At 43.6% G+C, this 25,660-nt stretch overlaps 1 protein-coding gene across 3 annotated transcripts in view; it reads left to right on the top strand.

The window, feature by feature from the left end:
* CTDSPL2 (CTD small phosphatase like 2) overlaps positions 1-25,660 on the top strand; it is an 89,037-nt gene that overhangs the window by 27,198 nt on the left and 36,179 nt on the right. For all 3 annotated transcript variants that reach the window (XM_075007365.1, XM_075007366.1, XM_075007364.1), the window contains 7 exons: positions 2,198-2,406; positions 5,176-5,314; positions 9,196-9,345; positions 20,264-20,479; positions 21,279-21,357; positions 23,370-23,481; positions 24,499-24,585. In XM_075007365.1, the coding sequence (XP_074863466.1) occupies positions 2,221-2,406; positions 5,176-5,314; positions 9,196-9,345; positions 20,264-20,479; positions 21,279-21,357; positions 23,370-23,481; positions 24,499-24,585 (969 nt within the window). In that variant the 5' untranslated portion in view covers positions 2,198-2,220. The remainder of the gene's footprint in view (positions 1-2,197; positions 2,407-5,175; positions 5,315-9,195; positions 9,346-20,263; positions 20,480-21,278; positions 21,358-23,369; positions 23,482-24,498; positions 24,586-25,660) is intronic.

Raw genomic sequence — 25,660 nt, 5'->3', positions numbered from 1 at the left:
TTCGAAGGGAAACAGGCATAGACCCTCCCTGTCATGACTGTACTGTGCTATTATCAGTAGAGAAAAAGTATACTCACTAGACGTGCCCTCTGCAGCAATCTGGTTTGGTTCCAAAGCCGCCTCCTGCGATAAGGGGATGGGCTGCACGTTTAGAAATAAGTCCTGGCTTGCAGATTCTGCTTCTGCACTCGACTGGACCCCTCTGTCCACTTCTTCCAACAAATCAGACCCTGCTTCGTCGTCTTGCCAGGCAACACATGCTGAGGAGTCCACATGTCTTTTGGGGGAAGAGGTTGCGTTTGTTCCCAGAATAGCGTGTCGTTCATCATAATATCCACGTTTCTGGTGAGATGCCCCAGACCGACCATTAGCTTCTTTGCACTTTTGGTAGTTTTTCCTCCGCTCCTTCATCTTAACGTGGCACTGTTGAGCATCTCTGGTGTACCCTTTATAAATCATGCCTTATGATATCACATAAATTTTGGCATTTCTTTTGCTGGTTTTGAGCTGAGTGAGGATAGCTTCTACCCCTGACGCTGCAAAGAGGTCCAGGATCTCCTGATGGCTCCATGCTGGGGCTTTTTTGCGCCCCTGACAACTCATGGCTGCTAGGTGTGCTGCAGAGGTGTGCTCCTGAGGTCTGCTTGCCCTGCTGGCCAGAGTGGAAAGGAAATGGATTTAAAATTCTCGGGCTGATGATCACTGCTTTCTGCTCACCTGGTGAACAGCAGAGGTGAAATGATGACCAGAAAGGACACAATGATGGGCATTGTGGGATAGTGTTAGAGACTAATAAAATCGATTTTAATAAACCTGTTGTCTCCACTTGTATGTCAGCAATGTAAAATCAACTTTTAGGAGTTACTCCAGGTGAAATAGGGAGTACATAAGTTGACCTTAGAGCCCCTTAAAATCGACCTATTGAGCACTGTTTTATGGACACATGGTTTGTAAAATCAGCCTAACACCCTTAAATTTGGCTTAATCTCATAGTATAGAGCTGCCCTAATAGTCCTACTTAAACTGCTTCATTAATAAATAAATTAAGATGAAGAGCTTTGCTGTTTAGGTAGAAGTTGGTAGCAGTAGTGATCTTTTGTTAATCTGGAAGGGGCATGGTTTTGAGCAAGCTCCTGGCTGCATATGGGAGGAAGGTGGGGCTGAGCTGCTGCTTGGTGTGTTGATGGTATTCTTGGCACGGGTGCTGGGCATTGCTGACCCCTGTTTCAGTCACTGTTTACTTGGTTTGATTTGAAGTGGTCCGGGGTGAGAAGCTCAGTCCCAATACTGTGACCATGCACTAAACACTTCTCTCCTGGTATTTTTTCCTAAACCCTAAGAGCAATTGTTGTTTCACAGTACCCAAACGTTTACATATTACAGGTAATTTAATCGTCTGCTCACCTGTTAGTGTTTGACAAGCACGACAGTAATTTCTGAGGGGAAAAAGGCCCCTTGTGATGGTTATTTTATAACCAAGACCTATGTCGTAAATATATTTGGGAAATAAACATCACTCTTTTTTTTGATTACTTCAGTGTATCACACCCTAACAAAATAGCTTTCCAGGTGCTTCATTTTTGTGACACTTATTGAGTATGTATATAACTTTAAGCTCAAGTAGTTCTATTCATGCCATTCTAAATAAAAACTTCAGAGAATACCCAAAATGTTGGTGGAGACAGGTGTGTTTTTCCAAAGAACCAATTAAATGTACACAAATTTAAGCATGTGAATAAACCAATTTTAGCTCATACATGGAGAAGGTAAATGAGTTGGGCGTCCTAAGATAGCTTTTTTTACTTTATAAATATTACCTGTTTGTCAAGAAATCACTTTAGTGGTTTTTTTTTTTAAGTGAATGTAAGGAGTTGCATGAGTCCTTTGGGTCTAGTCTTGCTCTCAGGTATGGTAGTACAGAAGATCAGCTTTTTTTTCCTTTGGTAAATTGTGGTCACCTAACATACATCCAGTGCAGTCTATAATATAATTTATACTTTGTTGCAAAACTTGTCACCAAGTTAGCTCTGTTGCCTGAAAATGCAGTTTTGTTTAAATGAAAGAGATACATATCAAGTGGAAAAAAATACTCAGTGTGTCTAAATAAGATTTGTAAATATATAACTGTGAGAGATTCATACTTTTGGGCCTAATGTAGCATCTCAGTAACTTAGAATGCTCATTTTTCCTTTTATAGTTTTACATGTGGTACACATAAAAATGAGGCTGAGAACGCGGAAGGGTTCTCAGCAATCAAATCAAATTCACACTCAACGTGCTTTGAGGGCAAAGAGGAAATATTCAGAGGTAGAAGAAAGCTTATCTGTTGGAGGAGGAAAACCCGAGAAGAATGAAACTGGTTTGTTGTCGTCAATCAAAAAATTTATTAAAGGAAGCACGCCCAAGGTATGCACTCAGTGTTTTGTTGTCTTTTTTTTTTTTTTTAAAGTTTTTGAGATAGATTCAGTTTTTCTAAAATTTAATCAAGTATTGTATTACGAAAAATAAGAATTTGTAAAAGGCATGTTTTTTTGGAGATGGAATAGATTCATGAACAATAGATTATAAAAGTTGCCCCATAATAGTTGTGTGAATGCAGATGCAGAAGTGAAAATGAAAAGCTTCTGCTACTATCTAATGTTGTATAAAGCAATTACAAATGTTTATGATAATGCCATAAGTTGTAGGACTTAGTATCCGTTGTTCCACTGGAGAGATAAGAAACGTTGCCTCCTAAACACAAGAAGCCAAATTCAGGTATAGTGTAAGGAAGTATAATTTCCATGTGCTTCAATGAATTTCACACCTATGTATCACACCTTAGACATGAAATCAGGGCCAAATTATTGAATCTTTTCTAGCTCTAATACAAAGACACAGATCTGAAGCACACAAATCTTTGTATTTAAAACTTGCTCAATGCAAATTCTGAAGGGAAGATTAATATGCTACTTTTATTGAGTGACACTTTGAAATAGTTTTCAAAGTTATCTTTATCACTTTTTAAAAGATGGTCTAATTTTATGAAACCTTTCTTCAGTCAGTCTTATCAGTCCAGAAGTTCTGGTAATGGAATTTTAAGCTTAAAAACAGCCAGGATGCTAAAAATATACATAAATATTTCAGAGAGCTATATGACAGATAAACATAGTTTAAATGAGAAAAAAAATTGTTGTTAAAGTGAAGTGTTAAAAGTAACAAATTTTATACTTTTGCGTTATAATTAAGATAATACGTGGAGATGTGGTGATGTTGAAAAAGTTATAGTCATTTTCTCAGAAAGCTGGGTGACTAGACAACAAAATGGCAGAAGAAATTCAGTGTTGATAAATGTGCAACGTAGTGCATATTGGAAAACAATCTTAACTGTACATGCAAAATGTTGGGTTTTAAATTAGCTTTAACACTCATGAAACAGATCTGGACATCATCATGAATAGTTCTTGGAAAGCATCTTTTCATATGCATCTGCAGTGTAAAAACTGTTAGGAACCATTAGAAAAGAGAGAGATGGTCATACAGAAAATATCATAATGCTACTATATAAATCAATGCTATGTCCCCACCTTATGTACTGCTTGTAGTTCTGATTGTCCCATCTCTAAAAAGATATATTAGAAATGGAAAAAGGTACGTACAAGAGCTTGAAATGATTAGCAGTATGGAACAGCTTCCATATGGAGTGAGATTTAAAAACTTACCTCTTTGAAGAGATTACTAAATGGAGATATGATAGAGGTCTATAAAATCGTGAATGGTGTGAAGAAAGTGAATAAGGAAGTGTTATGTTAACTTTTTTATCTCCCAGTGAAATTCGTAAGCAGCAGGTTTAACAAACAAGGAGATACTTCTTCATACAACGTATACTTGGCTTATGAAACTTCATTTCCAGGTGATGTTATGAAGGTCAAAAATATAACTGGGTTAAAAATAGAATTACTTGGCCGTGTCTACGCTTGCCCAAGTCTTCAAAATGGCAATGCAAATGGATATTTTGAAGATTACTAATGAGGCACTGCAATGTATATTCAGTGTCTCATTAGTATGCCGCTGGCTGCAGCATTTCGAAATTACTGCGTTTTGCTGCTGCGCGGCTCTTCCAGCTGGGTGTCCTTTTCAGAAGGACCCCAGAAACTTTGAAATCCCCTTATTCTTATCAGCGGAGCTGTGGCTATTGGGCTGGTCAGTTCCTGGCTCCAAGGAGTGGAGGGGCGCTAGGAGCTGGCTGCCTGTGGTTCCCAGCTCCCCTCTACTGGCTGGAGCCAGGAAACTGACCAAGGCTGCTTCCCTGGCTGGTTTCCCAGTTCTGCAAGGGGAGGGGAGCTGGGAACCAGGAGGGCAAAGGTGTCCCCACTGCCATTTGTGACATTTTACATCTTACTTAGGTAATGATGTCATCAGCAGCCTTCCTCACTAAGCTGACAGTCCAAGAAATTTGTCAGCTGTGACCAGGTCATCCCGTCTACACATTCTCTTTGCACTATGTGCTGACCCAGCAAACTCATGATGATGCTGGTTTTGGCAGAACAGTGCTCCAATCTGCAAGACTGTGAAGGATTCTGCTCATGAGTCACCTACAATGGAATCAACATGAGCAAGCGCTTGAAGGAAAAACAGTTACCTACCTTTTTGTAACAATTGTTCTTTGAGATGTGTTGCTCATGTCCATTCTGTTACCTGCCTTTCTGCCCCTCTGCTGGAGTTGTTGACAGGAAGGAAATTAAAAGGTATAGCGCTAGTGATGCTTGGTATACTGCAGCATGAGCATGGCACTCCTGGGGGCACCACTGCTGGCCCCAAGGATATCGGTAAGGCAGAAGTCTCTGACAACTGTGCACAGCTGGTGCACACACACCTGCAGTGGAATGTACAAGAGTAACACATCTTGAAGAACAGCATAATAAAAAAGTGGGAAATTGTTTGTTGCATGAAAAAAGTTTGAAGAAAATTTTTCTACAATAATAATTGCATTTATATCTTTCCCATTGCTCACTTTTTACATTGATTTCTGACATTTCAGATGAGTTTGAAATTCCAGATGATGATAAACACACATACTACAAATGCCTCACCTGGAAGTGAGGATCTATAAAAGAACCTATTTCAGAATTTTCTAGTCTTTTTAATGGAAGAAAAGACATGATTCAGTATATATTTTTTCTTTTCTGTTTTAAGGAAGAAAGAGAAAATCCTGCAAAGAGAAGTAGAATTGAACGCGATATAGATAATAATTTGATTACTTCCACGCCTCAAACAGGAGAAAAGCCTAACAAACAGCTCTCTCGAGTAAGACGGAAAAGTCAAGTAAATGGAGGTTTGTAAATATTCCATTCCTGTATTGAAAGGACAGAGTAGAGAGTCAAGTTCTAATCATTCTAATGCTTGTATGATGACATATTAATACAGGACTTTAATTTGCCCTGTTGGAATAAATGAGAATTTTCTGTTATTGTCAGTGGGAGCAGAGTTGGACCCACAGTGTCCAAGTGCTCTTTCCTAAAGAGTAATTCTAACTATACAGGGTGGATATGAGACTGAGAAACAATCTTATTAATATATATTTTTTCTTTTTAAGTTATTGGGAAAACCACCACATGTGAACTAGTTAGAAATAGGATTTAAAACTGAAAAAGGCAATAGCAATATTTAGTTATGTGAAATTGTTTATCTTCACAGTGTTTTATAAACAAGTGAAATATTATTTCAGAGCTGATAGTTTATGTGAGAATCATTCCACTTCCCAGGTGAAGAAGGTGCTTGATGAAATAAGTGCAAGGAATGAAATTCTTTCACAAATGGACACACTGGCATGTGTTGTTCTGTGCTTCTAGTAATGCAGTTTTAAAATGCAAAATTTACATTTAAATATTAATATCCTAAACCACTTCTTCTGTTTTAGCTCTACCCCACTGCCTAAAGTCAGCTCTCTGACTTAAACAGGATTCCTACTGCACTCATTACATTTTGCCTCCTTTTTTAATTGAAAATCATACCCAGATGTGTCTTGTTCTTAGGAGTATTTAAAACATTGTAAAATCTCTTTAAAGGGTTGTTGAATAGCTCAGTGACCTGGTTGATAGATTGACTTTCTATTTTCAACTTGTGTGTTTATTGAGATAATTGTATGACTTGGAATTCTTTCTCAGCTGATCAGACTGCAGTTTTCAAGCTGTTTTCTAACTTGCCATGACTTGTCTGGTGCAGTAACAAAGGAATGTGCTATTTTCAAAGACTTTAGGGCTTGTTTGGTGCAAATTCTCTTCATGAACTCATTGTTTTACATGATTTGAGTACAGGTTCTTATATTTGACAAGAAAAATTTTATATAAAGAATAATGTGTTCTTAATTACCTATTAAAGCAATAAGTTCATCATTGGAAACTGGTGATAATGACCTAACTGTGAATCCTGTCTTAGATCAAACTAGCCTGTCACCAGTATACCAAAGTCAAATTACTTTAATGGGCTTTGGATTAAGCCAGTGTTACGCAGATTGAAGAAAACAATTTATTTTTGTATTGGTGTTTCGTTGTCCTTGTCCCTGTTCTTACTACTTCTCCTTCTCCTCTTTTTTGGTATCTGAGGTTCCGTGTGTCCTTCCTTTCTTCCATCCCTCCTCCCTTCCTCTTAGGTCAGTCTGCACTGACAGCTGCAAGTTTGGCTGTAGTCTGTTCACCAGCCATTCATATGCAACATGGATTTATCTGAACAAGTGTCTTAAAATGTGCTGTCATCTCTCCTTTGCTAAACAGATCAGCTATAGGTTGAACCTCTTACATCTGACATCTTTGAGACCTGACTGGTGCTGAACCAGAGCATTTGCCAAACCATGGGAGGTCAATGTTTTCTAGCAGCGTTACCAATGCTTCCATTGCTTAATGACTTCAGAAGATGTTTAGGAGTAAATCAGAGTTAAATAACAGCACAGAGCTCTGAGAGCCAGGACTGGTGGCTATAAACAAACTTTATGGGACAGCAAGAAACTTGGTATGATAAATGGACATCTGGCTAACTAAAATCATGCTGGATAATGAATATTTACTGGACCAGAGTGTGCTGGACTAGAGAAGCTCAATGTTTAGATGACTGCTAGGGAATTATGTTTCAAATATTTATGTGAAGATACTCAGGTATTTAATGGCTATACAAAAAGTCTTTTTTGGTACAGAAGGACATAGGTAGTTAAGTAGAGAGGCTTCTACTAGTGGAGTCAGGTTCATCACTTGGACTCTTCTATTTAGAATATAGTGGACTACTTGCTGTCTTTGAAACACACAGGACTCTTATTTAGGTATGTTAAAGTTCATCTATCTGTGCTGTCAGTATATTTCCTGCTGGATGGAGGTCATTTGATTTTTCTCTGACCCTATGTGTCTAAGTTTTTAAATGGTCTGATTCATACACTTCCACCAGTTAAAGAGCCTTTCCCTATCGAAGACTTAAATATAGCACTTGTCATCATTCTCTTTTGTATGACTTTTCTGTTAAGAAAATGTTTTTGATGCACGTTGAACTTCTCTAATCTGGCATTCTCTCATCTAGCAACCTCTAATCCGGCATGGTTTTTGTTAGCTGGACAACCACTTATCATGGATGTGGCCAAGCTTCCTGTGGTCCCATAAAATTTGTTTCCAGACCCCAGTCCTGGCTCTCAGTGTTCTTTGCCGTTTGCTAACTGTAATTTACCCCTAAATGTCTTCTAAGAGCTCAATAAGCAGTGGAAGTGTTGGTAATGCTGCTAAACAATATTGACCTTCTGTAGTCTGACAAATTCTCTCATCCAGTACTGGTCAGGTCCTGAGGTTGCTGGACTAGAGAGGTTCAAGCTGTACTGATTACATCAACTCTCACTGTAAGTGAAGCACTGGCTGTTCTTGCTGGCCCTCCATATGGAGTGTTTCATACGGACAGAGACACTCCTCAAGCTGAATCAGAAACTTTTACCAAACATGCTTTTGGAATTCTATATGAAACATCTTATATACTTATTTGTATTTTTTTTTCCAAACCGCTTGATTTCCTATGGAGGTTAAACTCCACACGCTGGATGTTCCTAGGGGTTGTATCTTTTTATTTTCCTAGGATGAAGGCATTCAGCAAATTGGCTAGATAGACGTGATTTTTGGTAACAAAGCTCTGTCATTGTGTCAGGGTGCAGTCAGTCAACATCTGTAGCTTATTTTAGGGGAAATCGAGCTCTTAGGGGTTATAGTTGTCCCCTGTGCTCCTCATGAGAGGCGAGGAACAAGGAAGGTCAAAGGGAGAAGTGATCCCATCTTAATTGGTTTTGGGAAGAGGGGGCTTTTGAAATCTGGGGTTCCTTTTGAAAGGCCCCTGTGTATACAAGCAGCATGCGTTTCAAAAGCAGCACTTTCAAAATGAGGTGCTGTGTATTCATGGCAGTGCCTCATTTGCATCTGCCAACATGGCTCATTGGCATACCTCTTTCGAAAGGTGGGGGAGAGTGTAGCCACAGCTCCTCAGAATGACACCACTTTATTTTATGGTTCTTACTCAAACCAGTTCTCATCTGGCACGTTTCAGCTCTGTGAGGCACGTGATTAGATACACATATTTATAAACAGCCTTACTCAGTTGTTAATTTGAGACTGAGATTTAATTATGTCTTGTGACTCTTGGTATGTGTAGTTCGAAAGAATAGTTTTTTTTGTTTTGTTTTTGTTTTTTTTACTAGAGAGTGAAAAAATGACTTACAGAACAGGTAAGAGCTTGATCCTAGGAGGTAGCAAACATACTCACTGTCCACTGGAATCCCATTGGCACTGGAATCAGCAGGCATTGAAGGTGCCCAAGACCTTGGAGGGAATACTCTACTCCTTGCAGGATTGACCACTAAATGTTTCGAGTATTTTTATGAACTTCTACTCATTCATTCATAACTTTTTTCCTTTTTATAATAACTGATTCTTGCTAATTTTGATTGCTGATTTAGATTGCTGATTTAAACTGGTGTAGACAGCTGATTTTATTTTGGATGGTGAGATATTTAATTTTCAGTAAGCGATGGTTTTTTTTTTTAGTAAAATGCTCATTTAACTGACCTTTGGTGGAGAATGAGGAAAATTCATTGCATTTCATATAATAAAAAGAAAGAAACAAGAAAAGAGCACAAGTAGATCTGAGAAACAAAATCTGTCCAGTGAAGTTTTATATCCCTTTTATTTTCTTTTACAGAAGCTGGAAGCTACGAAATGACAAACCAACATGTAAAACAAAATGGAAAATTAGAAGATAATCCTTCCACTGGCAGTCCCCCAAGGACTACATTACTGGGGACCATATTTTCTCCTGTTTTCAATTTTTTCTCACCAGCAAATAAAAATGGTAATTATTTTATCTAAAGCTACACAGTATATATTAACATAAAAGCGAAACATGGGTCTTAATTTTATTTAAAAAAAAAGTTGTTTACATTGGTAGTACAATAGATGTTCTTCTTTGAGTGCTTGATCATGTCAGTTCCAAGAAGGGGTGTGTGCGCTGCATACACAGTTGTTTGAAGGTCTTTCCTCTACTGGTGTCTGTTGGGTCAGCTGTGCAGCACCCTGGAGTCATTCCTTTATAGTGGGGTATTTAGATCTCTGCTGATCCACCACTTTCTCAGTTCCTTCATACCACCACTGACAGTGATTGGATCAGCTTCTCTCTTGACTTTAGCAAGTGATCTCATAGGTATGGCAGTACCTACACCTTCCACTTTATGGATTTTTCTTCATTGTTATCTGTAAATAATTGAGCCTGTGTGATTAGTATACGTAGTAGTTAGACAAGTTTTTGGTGGGGATTACTCCCCTAATGTTTTGTGGAGACCTGAGGGTGCCTTAGTCTCAGGGTTTCAAGCCATGTGGGTCCTGCCTGAAGCCTGTGCCAAAAAGAGACCCACGTGACTCCTGTCTGAAGTGCCTGGGAAAGGCACACCAGTCAGACGAGTGCAAAATCAGAGAAAAGCAGAGGCTTCATGCCAAGAACCAGAAAGGAACGTGACTTACTACTGAAACTTCTGATGGAGTCAGCCCTTCATTCCCATCCAGCCAAGGTAATTTTCAGCTCCTACATCAATGGTCTGGCCTTCGTGAGTGAGGTTCTGGCACTGACGAGGACCCTCAGCACTCTGAGGACAACCATTTCCTGGCCCAAAGACTGTTTCCATTTGCTGGTGCTTCATAAGAAGATGAAGATGGAGAGAACGTGCTTCCCCACTAAAGTAGTGGCATGAGCTGGCACCAGCAAGGAGTTTCCTGTTTTGGGACTCCCTCCCCTGTCTCTGACTGTGCCAGCAACCCTAACCTGGTGGAATCCCTGGTATGTGAGTGTTTGGAGGATGAGGCAGAGCACCCATCCATGCTAGACACCTTTGAAGTGGCCAGGGATCTGATTGCAATTATGACATAGTCTCCTGCTTTGGCACCAGCATCAGAAAAACTGTGTCCTGAAGAGGCAAGCCAACAATAATGCAACACCAATCACCGTTGCCATGGCACCACTTCTTGGCACCATCCTGGTCTGCACTGCCCTGGTTATCAAGATTGGACATCTCGGAGTCAGAGATGGATTCACATGCCTCTTGGTGGAACTGATATGTTCCTGCCACCTCTCAATGCCGGAAGGTGGGCCCCCTTTTACTGTGTGCAGTAGTGGGGACTGGCTTAGTTGTGTGGGGCTACCACTGAGCCCAGGGCCCGAGTTCCAGATCTATACTGGCTATGGATATGTTACTGAGGGAATAAGTCACATCAGTGGCTCAGGACCCTCCATGTGGACAGGTTGTTGCTGAGACTGATGTGGGCCTTGGGACTAGTACCAAGTAGACTAGATACTTGAACCAGTGTTGACAACAGCAGCACTCTAGGGGTCTCCACAGGGTGATCCCTATAGATGAAAGGGGCAGAAAAACCTGTTTCTCCCAAAGGCATTATCCTCATCCTTCCTGGATGAAGCAGTGGTGGGCATCGCCACTTTACTGCTTGCCATGGACACCAGAGCACATCAGGAGCTGCTCAGGAGAGTTGCACAAAACCTTAATATGCAGATGAAAGAGGTCTCGGAGGAGACAGACCCTGTGGTGGACGTTCTGGCCCCTGAGGATCCTTTGAGGGTGGCTTTGCCCCATTAAAACACCACTGAGGTGTCATGTCATACACCTGCTCCTCTTTTCCGCCCCTCCTCAGCTAAAGGGGTGAACACAAGTTCTTTGTGCCACCTAAAGGAAATGAACACTTGTTTATCCACTCACAACTGGGTCCTCTAGAGTGGGTCACAAGGAAAGACGGGCAGCCGGACTCAGGCCCCAGGAAACAAAGAAGCTGGATTTCTTTGTTCAGAAGGTACTCCACCAGGGGTCTCCAGCTTCACTTAGTTAACCAGCCAATGATCCTGAGCCATTATTTCTACAATTCCTGGAATACCTTGTTCAGATTCCAGGAATTGCTACTGGCAATCTCCTGCCCTGAGTTTGAAGCTATCCTGAAAGCAGGCAAAGTGATTGCAAGGACCTTTCTACAGGCTGCCTTGGATACTGCAGATTCAGCTGCTCATACAATACAATACAATACCTACAGTATCGATAAGATGTAGCTCATGGCTTCAGGTCTCAGGACTCCCACATGCAGTTGCAGAACACCAGGACTTGCCTGTTTTGAACTCTTTTCAGAAGAGACAGACACTAGACTCCATAGCCTGAAGGACTTGCAGTCAACCCTTAAATCCATAGGGCTGCATATACCAGCCCCTCAAAGAAAGCCATTTAAGCCACTGCCTGCCACAGTCATCTATTCCACTTCTTCCAAGCAGAACTATAATAGGAAGTAAAGCAGGAGGAACTCCTTCCAGTCCTCCTCTGTTCAGGACTAGGGAGCAGTAGAGCAGCCTTCGGCCTCTAAACCAAACTTTTGAAGGTGTGTCTGGTGGTGATGCACTAGTCCATTTCTTGGATCCTTCCCCTTTGTCAATCTTCTTTGCCATTTCTTCCATGTCTGGCCTCAAATAACCTCAGCCCAATGTGCCTTAAGCACAGTAGAATTAGGATATTCTCTCATTCTGATCCCTCCCACCTTCTCATCTGTCCCTCTTCGAGGACCCTTCTTGTGAGCAATGTCTAGTGTGGGAAGTGCAAATGTGCCTACAACTTGGGACGGTAGAGGAGACTCCTCTGGAATTCGGTGGCAGGGCATTCTACACATCTTATTTCTTAACCTCCTAGGCCAAAGGTGGGCTCAGACCCATCTCAGATTTGAAAACCATCAACACATGCATAAAGAAGTAGAAGTTCTGCATGATCTCCCTGATTTCCATCAGACCCTTCCTGAATCTGGAGAACTGGTATGTTACCCTGGATTGAAGGATGCCTATTTCCACAAGTCCATAATCCTGGCCCACACTTGGTTCCCACAATTTGTGGACAACATCATACACCATCAGTTCATGCTCCACCTCTTTGGCCTGTTGGTGAACTTCAGAGGAGCCACCTAGTGCATGGCTGCCTTTCTATGGAAGTGGAAGGTGCAGTTATTCCCATACCTAGATGACTGGCTAATCAAGAGCTGATCTTGGGTCCAAGTGGAGGTCCACATGAGCCTGATGTGGATTACATTCTCCAGGCTTGGCGTCATTCTGAACATGGTAAAGTGACCCATAACTCTTACTCAAAGGATAAAATTCACTGATGCCCTCTTGAACTCTGGTCAGGCCAGCGCTTTTCCTATACAGTCTTGTTTCCTTGCCGTGAGCACCGTCATAGCAATCTTAAAAGATTGCCCACCATAATTGCATAAAATTGCTTAAAACTGCTTAGGCATGTGGCTACTTGCATGTACATTATATAGCATGCCAGGCTAGGACTCCATCCACTTCAGCCTTGGTAGCCTGAGTTACAGACTGAACTGACACCATCTAAACAGATTGGTCACTCTCACTCATCAAGTCCTGGAGTCCGTTCAGTGGTGGCTTTACCCGCAAGCAGTGTTTGTGGAAATACTCTTCTTCCTCGAGTGTCCCCGTGGGTGCTCCACGATAGGTGTCGGGCTCGCACCGGCGCCGCAGATCAGATCTTTCCAGCAGTTTCTGCCTGACCGCGCATGCGCCGGTGCGCACCGCTCCCCTGCGCGTTCCCGGCCACGTGCGCGATCCGGTCCCCGCCAGTTCCTTCTTAACCGCCATCGGCTGCAGATGGAATCTGCTCAGGCTGTGGCCAGAGTCAGCGTATTTAGAGGGTTTTTTTTTTCAGAGTTTGAGTTCTCTTTCAGAGTTCTTAGTTAAATTGTTTGTTTCTTTAATGCAAAATAAATAAATAAATAATAATAATAATAGTATATATATAGAAAGTCTTAGAAACGAGAGGAGGAGCGGAGGCACCCCGGGGACGTGAAGGCCAGTAGGCCTCCTGCTGCGGCAGGCTGGAGTCCGTGAGAGGGGAACAGGCACAGAGAAGGTGCTAAGTACCCTATTAACAGCTCAAAGACTCACCGCAGTGTCCTCTTCAGGATTCAAGAAGTGTGAGTCCTGCCGCAAAGCTGTGCCGGCCTCTGATGGGCACAGTCAGTGTATCAGATGCCTGGGGGAATCACACGTCACCCAGAAATGCTCCTTCTGTGCAAAGCTCACAGCCAGAGCCAGAAAGGACAGAGAAATGTGGCTGAAAATGCTGCTGTTTGATAAGGCCCTCCAGCCAGACGTGCCGGAGAGGCCTCAACCGGAGGGACCCACAGGGCTCCATAAAAGGAAGGCGGTGTCCCTCACCCCCTCAGTGCAAAAACGGAGGAAGCTCTCTCCAGCCCGATCCCTGCCAGTGGTCACAGCGAGCGGGATGGGCGTAGCTCATAGCCCCCAGCCGCAGTCACAAGCGAGCGGCAGCGCAGCAGCGCACATGGCAGAGGCTGAGCCTCCGATTACTAAACAGCCGGCCCGTGCATTCAGAGCGGCGGCCAGGCAAGAGCCGGAACCGGCGGCACCGCCGCAAGCGGCACAGACCCCCGCGGCACCAACAGTGCAGGGCCAACAGGCACGTAGCCTGCAGGCACTGGAGGAGACCACCCGCACGGCACCGCAGATGAGCGTGGCGCCGACAGCGGGGCCAAGATCCCCGGCACCGAGAGGGTTGGAGCCAGCCCCGCAGGGGAAGGGAAAGGCAGCAGCGAAAACCCGGCACCGCAGCCCTTCTCTGGACAGGGCTGCAGGGCTGCTCTCAACAAGTCCTCCCGTTATGCTGCGTACACCAACCAGGAGACATGGGTCTCCCCCAGCCTACCCAGAGCCTCCTTCCCCGTTCCTCCAACTAGCCTCACCATGGCTTGGGCCACCCTCGCCCTTTCTGGGATTTGACCCTCTGAAGTACTACCATAAACCAGTTTCACCATTGTCTCAATCGCCCAGATGATCTCGCTCCCCCAGACATCAGGAGTATACACCTCAAGAGTGGTCCAGGTCTCCATCCCAGGAACCGTGCCTATGCTGCCACGGTCGTCCTTATCACTCTGGGCATAGACACCAAAGGCATACACCCAGGGGCAGGTCCCCCTCGACCGCCCAGTACCCCCGTGGGCACTCACGGACGGGGACGGAAACACAGCTGTCTCAAGGGGAGCTGATTCTGGAACCCCGAGATTTTCCCTCGCAAGCCTCTAGTGAGAGGGTGTACCACCGACAGCAGGACCCTGAGAGTTCAAGGGAGGTCTACCCTAGTGGTTCCTCCTTGTCCTCCCCCGACAAGGCTATGGCCCCCGGAGATGTTGCCCCCCCCGGACGACCTCAAACAGTTTCAGGAGCTGTTTAAAAGGGTGGCTTTCACGCAAGGCATCCAAACAGCAGAGGTGCAGGAGAAGCACCACAAGCTCCTCAAAAACCTGAGGCCTCTGTCCTCGTCCAAAATCGCTATCCCGCTCGACGAAGCAATCATGGAGTCTGCTACCACCATATGGCAGACCCTGGCTTCCGCTCCACCTATAGACAAGAGGGCGGATAAGAAATACTTCGTCCCGGCAAAGGGCATGGAGTTCCTGTTTAGTCACCCACAACCAAATTCTCTGGTGGTAGAATCGTCTCAACAGAGATCGAAGACTTCCCAGTACAAAGCGGGGGGAATGGACAGAGATGCCAAGAAGCTAGAGCTATTTGGCAGAAAGGTATACTCCTCCTCCACCCTGCTGCTGAGAGTGGCTAATTATGCAGCACATCTAGCGAACCACAATTTCGACAATTACACCAGGCTTACTTCTCTCATGGATTCGCTTTCAGAAGATAAGAAGCCGGCGCTGAAGGCCATCATGCAAGAGGGCTATGCAGCCTCAAGGATGGGAGCCCAGATCGCCCTGGACATAGCGGACACGGCGGCACGCTCAACGGCTACGGCAGTGGTCATGCGCAGGGAATCCTGGCTCCAGACATCGGGTATCCCGAGGGGTCTGCAGGCAAAAATTGTCGATCTCCCTTTCGACACACAGAAGTTGTTTGCAGAGTCAACTGATTTGGTCCTTCATTCCAGTAAAGACTCAAGAGCTACACTCAGAACCCTGGGTATTTATACCCCTCCATACAGAAGGAAAAAGTATTACCCTCAACAACGACGATACCCGTACCAGCCTCAGTGTGCTCAGTACCAACGGGCTACGACCAAGGGCGGCATCAACAGCAACAACAGTATAGAACTCCCAGGCGACGTTCCCAACAAGGCCGTACATCTTCAGGGCAGGCCCAAAGGCAACAAGTTTGATGAACAGATCGAGGGCTGCACTATTACTACCATCGCGCAATGTCATCCACAATTAATGTTCCATCATCGCCTCCGACCGTTCCACTCACAATGGCAAAAGATCACCACAGACAAGTGGGTACTAGAGATCATAGCCACGGGTTACGTGATCCCCTTTCAGTCACTCCCACCGCCAAGATCTCCGCCCAGGCCTCATCTCAGGGATGCCTCCCACGAGGCGAAACTCAAGCACGAGGTGGACCACCTGATGCTTATAGGGGCAGTCGAAAGAGTGCTGGAGCGACTTCAAGGGAAAGGGTTTTATTCACGATACCTCCTCACAGAGAAGAAAACAGGAGGCTGGAGGCCCATCTTAGATCTTCGAGGCCTCAACCGGTACTTGCGCAAACAACGCTTTCGGATGATCACAGTCGCCTCTATACTCACGGCACTGGACGATGGAGATTGGTTTGCAGCCCTCGACTTACAAGATGCGTATTTTCATATAACGATCCACCCGGCTCACAGACGTTTTCTCCGGTTTATGGTCGGCAAAGAACATTTCCAATACAAAGTTCTTCTGTTCGGCCTCTCCTCGGCCCCCAGCGTCTTTACCAAGACCCTGGCAGTGGTGTCAGCCTACCAGCACAGACAGGGGGTATTTATATTCCCATATCTGGACGACTGCCTACTGAAAGGGGCCTCGAAAGAGGAGGTACTACGCATGATGTGCGTAACAGCAAACACGTTTTCTTCACTGGGCCTGGTCATCGACCTTGCGAAATCAAAGATCGACCCCACACAGGACATAGAGTTCATAGAGGCACGCATAAATTCTATCACAGCAAGACTTTATCTACCCGACGCTTGCTTTTGCGCCATCGGTTCCCTGGTACAAGTCATTACGTACAGCCCCACGGTGCCGGTTTTAACGTGCTTGCAGCTGCTCGGCCACATGGCAGCGGCAACGTTCGTGGTACAGAACGCCAGATTGCATATGTGCAACCTACAACATCGGTTGGCGAGTGTTTACAAGCCGGCATCCCATACCGTCCACAGGGTGGTGTCGCCCACGACAGAGGTGCGCAGATCCCTGCAATGGTGAGTAAACCCCAAGAACATGCTAACAGGGGTACCCTTTCACCAACCACAAATCTCTATTTTTCTCCCCACCGACACCTCCCGCATAGGGTGGGGAGCACATATTGGCGAAAAGGTGACGCAAGGACTGTGGTCCCCTACGGAACAGTCACTGCATATAAATATTCTGGAGCTCAGAGCGGTGTTCAACGCCTGCAAACACTTTCAAGACCACATACAAGGCAAGGTAGTCGGGATCAATACAGACAATATCTCCACCATGTTTTATATAAACCGACAAGGCGGAGCTCGATCCCGTGCCTTATGTGTGGAAGCGGTCCGGCTGTGGAACTGGTGCATCGCCAACAATATAACGTTGAAAGCCTCGTACTTAACCAGGCGCTTACAACGTGAAGGCAGACCAGCTGAGCAGGCACTTCGCACTCACACACGAGTGGCAGATCCGCTCCGATCTGCTACGACCGATTTTTTCAGGCATGGGGTTTTCCCCAGATAGACCTGTTTGCCACTCAGCACAACAAGAAGTTCCCCCAGTACTGCTCAAGGGCAGGACTGGGGTGGGGGTCCCTGGGGGACACGTTCGCGATTTCGTGGAAGGGCCCACTGCTTTACGCGTTCCCCCCCACGGTGCTCATCCACAAGGTCCTGCAGAAAGCCAGGAGGGAGAGAGCCCGCATGATCCTAGTGGTCCCCACATGGGATCGACAGCAATGGTTCCCCTTGCTTCTCCACATGTCGGATCGTCCACCGTTTCCCCTTCCGGTAGCGCCGGACCTGCTCACGGAGGCCCAGGGGTCCATAGTACATCCTCACCCCCGAGGCCTGCGCCTACAAGCATGGTTAATCCATGGCTCAGCTCCCTAGAAAGTACATTTACGGAGGGAGTACAACAAGTCCTGGAAAGTAGCGAAAGGATCTCCACCGGGAAGACCTACAAACAGAAATGGACTCGATTCACTGCATGGTATTCCACCAAGCAGTTAGCTCCCCTTGAAGTGCCTATACCTGTCATACTAGAATACTTACTGGACCTCAAGAGAGGCGGGCTCTCCCTCTCCTCGTTGAAGGTCCATCTCGCTGCTGTGTTGGCTTTTCGGCATGAAGACGAAGGGCCCATGGTGTTTGCCCATCCTATTGTTACCAGGTTCCTGAAGGGGCTGGTAAACCTGTACCCCCCTCGGAAACCGCTTCCACCATCGTGGAGCTTGGACCTGGTGCTCAGCATGCTAACGGGACCACCCTTTGAACCCTTAGCCACGGTTTCCCTCCGTCTCCTTACGATAAAGACAACCTTCCTTCTTGCAATCACGTCAGCTTGCAGGGTCAGTGAGCTCGCAGCAGTTATGGCAACGCCGCCCTGCACGGTATTCTCGAAGGAGGCGGTAACCTTACGGCTGCACCCAGCCTTTGTTCCGAAAGTTTCTTCAGAGTTCCATCTTAACGAACCTATAGTTTTACCCTCGTTTTACCCGAAGCCTCATAGCTCCAACAAGGAGGCATGCCTGCACCTCCTGGACGTGAGGAGGGCGTTGGCCTTCTACATAGACAGAACTACGTCCTTCCGGAAAACGGACAGACTCTTAGTCTCTCTCGCTCCCAGATCAAAAGGAGAGGGTCTCTCTTCACAGAGAATCTCAAAGCACATTGTGTCCTGCATAAAGATGTGCTACGAACTTCAAAAGACTCCTTTACTGGCCCTGCCTAGGGCTCATTCCACCCGGGCGGTGGCGGCATCAACAGCCTTTTTCAAGGGCATCGCGCTAAAAGACATTTGCAGAGCAGTGACCTCGTCATCCTATGACACCTTCGCCAAGCATTATGCCCTACACCGGGTATTCCAAGAGGATACCTGCCTCTCGACAGCGGTCCTTTCGGTGGCAAGCTGCACATAACCCGATTACCCACCTCCTTTCTTGGGTTACTGCTGGGTAGTCACCTATCGTGGAGCACCCATGGGGACACTCGAGGAAGAAAGAGAAGTTACTCACCGTAGTAACGATGGTTCTTCGAGATGTGTCCCCGTGGGTGCTCCACCACCCGCCCATCCTCCCCGCTTTGGATCTCTGTTTGGTGTTTTTCAGGAGCATCCGAGGCGGTTGGTCAAGGAACTGGCGGGGACCGGATCGCACACGTGGCTGGGAGTGTGGAGGGGAGCGGCGCGCGCCAGCGCATGCGCGGTCCGGCAGAAACTGCTGGAAAGATCTGATCTGCGGCGCCGGTGCAAGCCCGACACCTATCGTGGAGCACCCACGGGGACACATCTCCAAGAACCATCATTACTACGGTGAGTAACTTCTCTTTCTCCAGACTTCAGCAATCACTGTCACTAGTCATGGGCGCATCAGCAATTTGATTTGGTGGGTGGAGGGGAGAGGAGGGGAGCACATGTAAGTCGACTCAGCGTCCCTCGTTCCAGGCAGAAATTTTGCTACACATCAATGTCAGGGAGGTGTGTGTGGTGCCTCTTGCCTATGAACCATTTCAAACGCATCTGCAGGGCAGATGTGCATCTGTGTTGACAGACAGTACTATGGCAATATATAAACATTGTGGCATTCACTCCTCTCCCTAGTGTAAGGGAGTCTTTAGGCTGTGTGATTTCTGCATCATAGTCGTCAGCAACATAGGGACGTAGGTGTCTGTCTGTATCTTTACACCACACTGTGCCCTCACACAGTAGACTAGAGGCAGTGCTGCATTTGGCACAGCTGTGCTGCAGTGTGCAACTTAATGAACTCTTACCCACCTGAGCCTGGGTACTGCTTGGAAGCTCCTACTTGGAATTGACATGAGCAAGCACTTAGAGAAGAAAAAAAAGCTGCTCTTCAAGATATTTGCTTATGTCCATCCCAAAAACCACCTGTGGCTCTTTTGTTGGAGTGTCTGACAAGAAAACATTTAAGAGACAGTAAGTCTGTAGGGACCTCTGTATACCACCATGAAGGCTCAACTCCAGGTGCTACATAGTGAGCCAACGCATACTGCAAGGAGAAAAACTTGCAACAATTGTGCACACTGCACGTCCACACCTAATTGGAATGGAAGGGAACAATGCACGTCAAACGTATTACAAAAAGTTGGTATCCACTTTATCCTTGTTGATCTGCAGAGCAAGAGCTACAGTTGCACCAAAGAAAACTGAACCTAACAAGTAGAATGGTTGATTGAGCTACATAAGAAGAGGGAAGGGTTTAGTTGCATTAAAATTTTTGTTTCCTAGTTACAGATGCCTAACACTTCACTTTGATTTACAAAGTGTTAGGGTGAAAAATACTGAATTAGATTCTATCTAAAACAGATTTCTCTTTTTTTTGGACATCTTTGGTTTGTATGTTATTATCGTGAATTAAATCGAGACATCTTCAGTTATTCTAGAACACTTGATTTCTGAATTTACAAATATTAATACTCTAAGTAATTCAACATTAGGATAATAATTGCACTGAACCCTCATTTCAGGGACATCAGGATCAGATTCCCCTGGGCAAGCTGTTGAAGCTGAAGAAATAGTCAAACAGCTTGATATGGAACAGGTGGATGAGATCACTACCAGTACTGGAGCATCGACCAATGGAGCAATTTACACTAGCCAAGCAGTGCAAGTAAGATCTACTGTCAACAACGGTTTAGAAGAAGTGGAGGAAACAACTGATCGTGATCTACCACCTCTTACAAGTAAGAAACTTGCATTTTCCTGGAACTCTTAAATTAAATGTGCAATAATAAAAATGTGTTTGCAGATTTGAATAGAAATTTTTTAGCCCAGAGTGTTTCTGTATTTTATATAAACATAGATTCCACATTTGCTTGTGAATAAGATTGCTTGCACACTGATTTTTGTGAGCAGTCCTGGCTCTTAGTATTCTGGGAAATACTGTTTATTTGCCAGAGATAGAATCTCATTGTAAACTTCTCAGGATAAATCCATTCCTGGTGTGACTCAGTTGACTTACAAATTTAAGTGAAGCCTAATTCAAATGAATATTGTTATTCCAGGTGTCAGATTTTCTGACTCAGTATGTTTTAATGGCAAAGGTAGTAATAAAACTTAAACTCTTGAAATGCCCATCACCAAATAGAAATTCCTAACTCATTGGTTGATGTCATCAAAACAACATAGACAAAAGACAGATTTAAATAGGTCCCTCCTTAATTTACATTTTTTCCTTCAAGAAGAGAATCATGTTATTTTTGGATCATGTACAAGCCTGCCACAAGGCCATGAACTATTTAATTTTAAAGCTTGAGAAATGGTATTTAAATAGAGCATGGCTTTGTGTGGTTTCACTGCAGAGAGGTGACTTCAACACTACAAGATGTAGGGCTGAGGTGAGATGATGTTGGGGAATTTTCACTGGTACTATGAAGACTTGTGCAGTAAGTGCAGCATTTTCACACTTTAAAACAGTGCACTAATAAGACTAGCTTTTGTGGGTTTCTTTGTTTTGTTTTGTGTCTTTCCATTGAATTTTAGCACCAGTATCTCCGGACAGTGGTTACTCATCAGCTCATGCAGAAGCCACCTATGAAGAAGACTGGGAAGTCTTTGATCCGTAAGTATTAATATTTTTACTGGACTATTACTTTTATAATATTGGGCTTTTTTTGAGCAAGTACTTTGTCGTGTTCAGAATTTGTCTTGCTGTGGTGAGGTCTGTTTGCAATTGCCAAGTATAAAACTACAGGTTGAACCTTTCCAATCCGTAACTCTGTTGTCCTGCAAACTTTGTAATCTGGCATGATTTTAGTTAGCTGCACGACCACTTATAGAATCGTAGAATACTAGAATACTAAGACTGGAAGGGACCTCGAGAGGCCATCGAGTCCAGCCCCCTGCCCCAATGGCAGGACCAAGTACTGTCTAAACCATCCCTGATAGACATCTATCTAACCTGTTCTTAAATATCTCCAGCGATGGAGATTCCACAACCTCCCTTGGCAATTTATTCCATTGTTTGACCACCCTGACAGTTAGGAACTTTTTCCTAATGTCCAGTCTAAACCTCACTTGCTGCAATTTAAGCCCATTGCCTTGTGTTCTATCCTTAGAGGCCAAGAAGAACAAGTTTTCTCCCTCCTCCTTATGACACCCTTTTAGATACCTGAAGATGGCTATCATGTTTCCCCTCAATCTTTTCTTTTCCAAACTGAACAAGCCCAATTCTTTCAGCCTTTCTTCATATGTCACATTCTCTAGACCTTTAATCATTCTTGTCACTGTTTTCTGGACCTTCTCTGTTTCTCCACATTTCTTGAACTGTGGTGCCCAGAACTGGACACAATACTCCAGCTGAGGCCTAACCAGCGCAGAGTAGAGTGGAAGAATGACTTCTCGTGTCTTGTTCACAACACACCTGTTAATGCATCCCAGAATCATGTTTGCTTTTTTTGCAACAGCATCGCATTGTTGGCTCACATTTAGCTTTTGGTCCACTATAACCCCTAGATCCCTTTCTGCTGTAGTCATTCCTAGACAGTCTCTCCCCATTCTGTATGTGTGAAACTGATTGTTCCTTCCCAAGTGGAGCACTTTGCATTTGTCCTTATTAAACTTCATCCTGTTTACCTCAGACCATTTCTCCAATTTACCCAGATCATTTTGAATTATGACCCTATCCTCCAAAGCAGTTGCAACTCCTCCCAGCTTGGTATGATCTGCAAACATAATAAGCTTACTTTCTATGCCAATATCTAAATTGTTGATGACGATATTGAACAGAACCAGTCCTAAAATAGACCCCTGCAGAACCCACTTGTTATACTTTTCTAGCAGGATTGAGAACCATTAAGAACTACTCTCTGGGTACAGTTATCCAGCCAGTTATGCACCCACCTTATAGTAGCCTCATCTAAATTGTATTTGCCTAGTTTTTTGATAAGAATATCATGCGAGACCATGTCAAATGCTTTACTAAAGTCTAGGTGTACCACATCTACCGCTTCTCCCTTATCCACGAGGCTCGTTATCCTATCGAAGAAAGCTATCAGATTGGTTTAACATGATTTGTTCTTTACAAATCCATGCTGGCTGTTCCCTGTCACTTTACTGCTTTCCAAGTGCTTGCAGATGACTTCTTTAATTATCTGCTCCATTATCTTTCCTGGCATAGAAGTTAAGCTGACTGGTCTGTAGTCTCCTGGGTTATTCTTATTCCCCTTTCTATAGATGGGCACTATATTTGCCCTTTTCCAGGGTGTGGCCAAGTTTCCTGTGGTCCCATAAAGTTTGTTTACAGCCATCAGTCCTGGTTCTCAGTATTCTGTGTTGATATTTAGCTGTAATTTACCCCAAATATCTTCTCAGAGCCCAGTCAGCAGTGGACGTGTTGGTAATGCTGCTGGACAATATTGGCCTTCTGTAGTCCAGCAAATTCTCTCATCTGGCACCGGTAAAGTCCAGTTGGTGCTGGATGGAGAGAAGTTCAATATTTAATATATTGTGGCTGTTCGTGGCTTGTTCTATTCAGTTTAAATTATTGATTTCATATAATTACTTTAGTTGACTTGCTGCATTGTTGGAGTAATGTGACTAAGTGTATACAACAAATTCTCTTTCCTTTTTTAGATATTATTTCATCAAACATGTTCCACCACTAACTGAAGAACAACTTAATAGGAAGCCAGCTCTTCCACTAAAAACAAGAAGCACACCAGAATTCTCTTTAGTTCTAGACTTGGTAAATATGCGTATAGATATATAATCATGGGGGACAAGTGAATTTATGTTTCACTTATTTTTGCATGTTGGACACATTGGAAACATGATACCCCCATTATTAAAAACAGACCTTATTAAATGCATATTTTGGAAAGCAAAGTATTCAGAAAGGTTTAAAATTTTCTGTTAAAAACACTGAATTTAAAGAAATAATTTGAGAAACAGTCACTGAGTAACAAGAATGGAAAATTCACTGCATATATTGTATGAATCAACATCTTTTTAAACATTTCAAAGAATTTTTTCTTTAAATCTTCATGAAAGAAAGTTAGCTGACCATCCGTAGGGCCTTGCTATAGGACCTTCACATAGGAGCGGTGGAGAAAATCAGATACAGGAAAAAATTCAGCATCACCTGTATTTGAGCAAATACTTACAAAAGGACAGGTCTACAAGTGAGATTCTCTTAAGTCAGAGTATGCTTTTTTTAGAACAATTTGTTTTTACTCTCTCTGTTGATCCATTTTACTGTATTTAAGAGGTTGTTAATGAATAAGTCAGTCACTGGCTATTTATAGTTGTCATTTTATGAGTAAAGATGTTTAATTTTTTAATAAAATGAGAAAATAGAAAGACTTCTGAGATTGACATTATAGATGCTGTTTTATTATGTGCTATGTAACCTGTATACACAGGTCATATGAGTCGAATACTCATCTCAAACTGATAGGAATAGACTTGTATTAAATAAGATTAATTTGTTGCACCTGTAAAACCAATATTTCTTTCCTTTGGGACTCTAAGTGCCAGCAGAAAGAAATGAAATTCTTGTAGAATTGCAACATTAATCAGTTGTGTGATTCACAAATAGCTGTCTTTCAAAACTTGGCAATGATGCATTCAAAACTAAAATGATCAGACTGAATTATAGGGTGAGTTGCCTTCCAAAAGAACATAAAAAAGCTGCATCCTTTTCAACAATCCTGTCTCAAAAGATTCTTAATTTCATATGACCTTTTTATTTTATTTTTTCTAGGATGAAACGCTAGTGCATTGTAGTCTAAACGAGCTAGAAGATGCTGCACTCACTTTTCCAGTGCTTTTCCAAGATGTCATTTACCAGGTAATTTAGAAATGCATAGGAAAAATTTTCTTTTTTGTTTGTTTAATAAAGTTATCATGCATATGTCTTCATGTCAGTAGAGAGATGAACATTGATTGGCATCTAAACAGCTATTTGAATTATATGCTGCAAATTTGAAATTTTGTAAAGAAGGTGGTCATATATTAGAAGTATTGTGGAGTACTTTTTACTACTACAAAATGGAAATTATGATTACTTGTAAAAATGTCAGTGCTGATTAGTAAGACATTGTAAATATTCTTTTTATCACCGGTATTCTATAGCAGTCTTTCTCCTTTCCAGCAGGTGGAGGCAGGAACATTGAAAGTTCAGGCTGTATCATTTCCCACAAACTGTTAACTTTATTCCCTGCATGGGGAAACCAATCCATGCCAGTTGCTCATTTCTTACTGTGAAAAAGGCTAATCTTCAGAGTCTGAAGTTAACTAGCTTCTATCTAGCACACCTAGTCTTGCATATCCTTTGCCAATAACATTGTCACTTCTTTTGTCCCAGCTAAATTCTACTTGGTGATTACAATTACTTTTGATTATGTTGTGGAAATTGCTTGTCATTTCTCCTGCTTCAGGCAGTATTATTAGTTTTATATGTTTTACATTGACATACCAGAGAGGAACAGGCATAGAAAGAGAAGATCTGTTCCAGCAACTGCCAAAGATGCTGCACTGACCCAGGCTGTTGTTCTCAGGTCCTTTTGTGTGATGTACCTGGGAGTAGCAACAGCTTCCCCTCCATGTAGTTCGCACGATATTGGACCCCTCTGTAGTATCTTTGGAGAATGAGCCAGTCATCAGGCACCTTAAAAGGACACTTGTCCAGGTATTTTTCTAATTTTAAAAATGCTTTTCTTCATTGTTGCATATAAGACCCCATGGAATTTTGAAACTAGAGTAATTTTTAAATGGGTTTCTTTAACTTGTCTCCTATTTGGTGACTGCCATTCTCGGTTTCCTCCTGGATGAGCTGGGAAGGAAACTTCAAATTAATTATTTGGGGACAAATAAATTAAAGCCTGTTTTTTCCTCCCCCTTCTTTCAGTATGATTTGAGTATTT

Source organism: Carettochelys insculpta, chromosome 12, assembly GCF_033958435.1.
Source record: "Carettochelys insculpta isolate YL-2023 chromosome 12, ASM3395843v1, whole genome shotgun sequence".
Taxonomy (NCBI): domain Eukaryota; kingdom Metazoa; phylum Chordata; order Testudines; family Carettochelyidae; genus Carettochelys; species Carettochelys insculpta.
The sequence above is the reverse complement of the archived record's forward strand: the minus strand, read 5'-3'. Positions and strand labels throughout refer to the sequence as shown.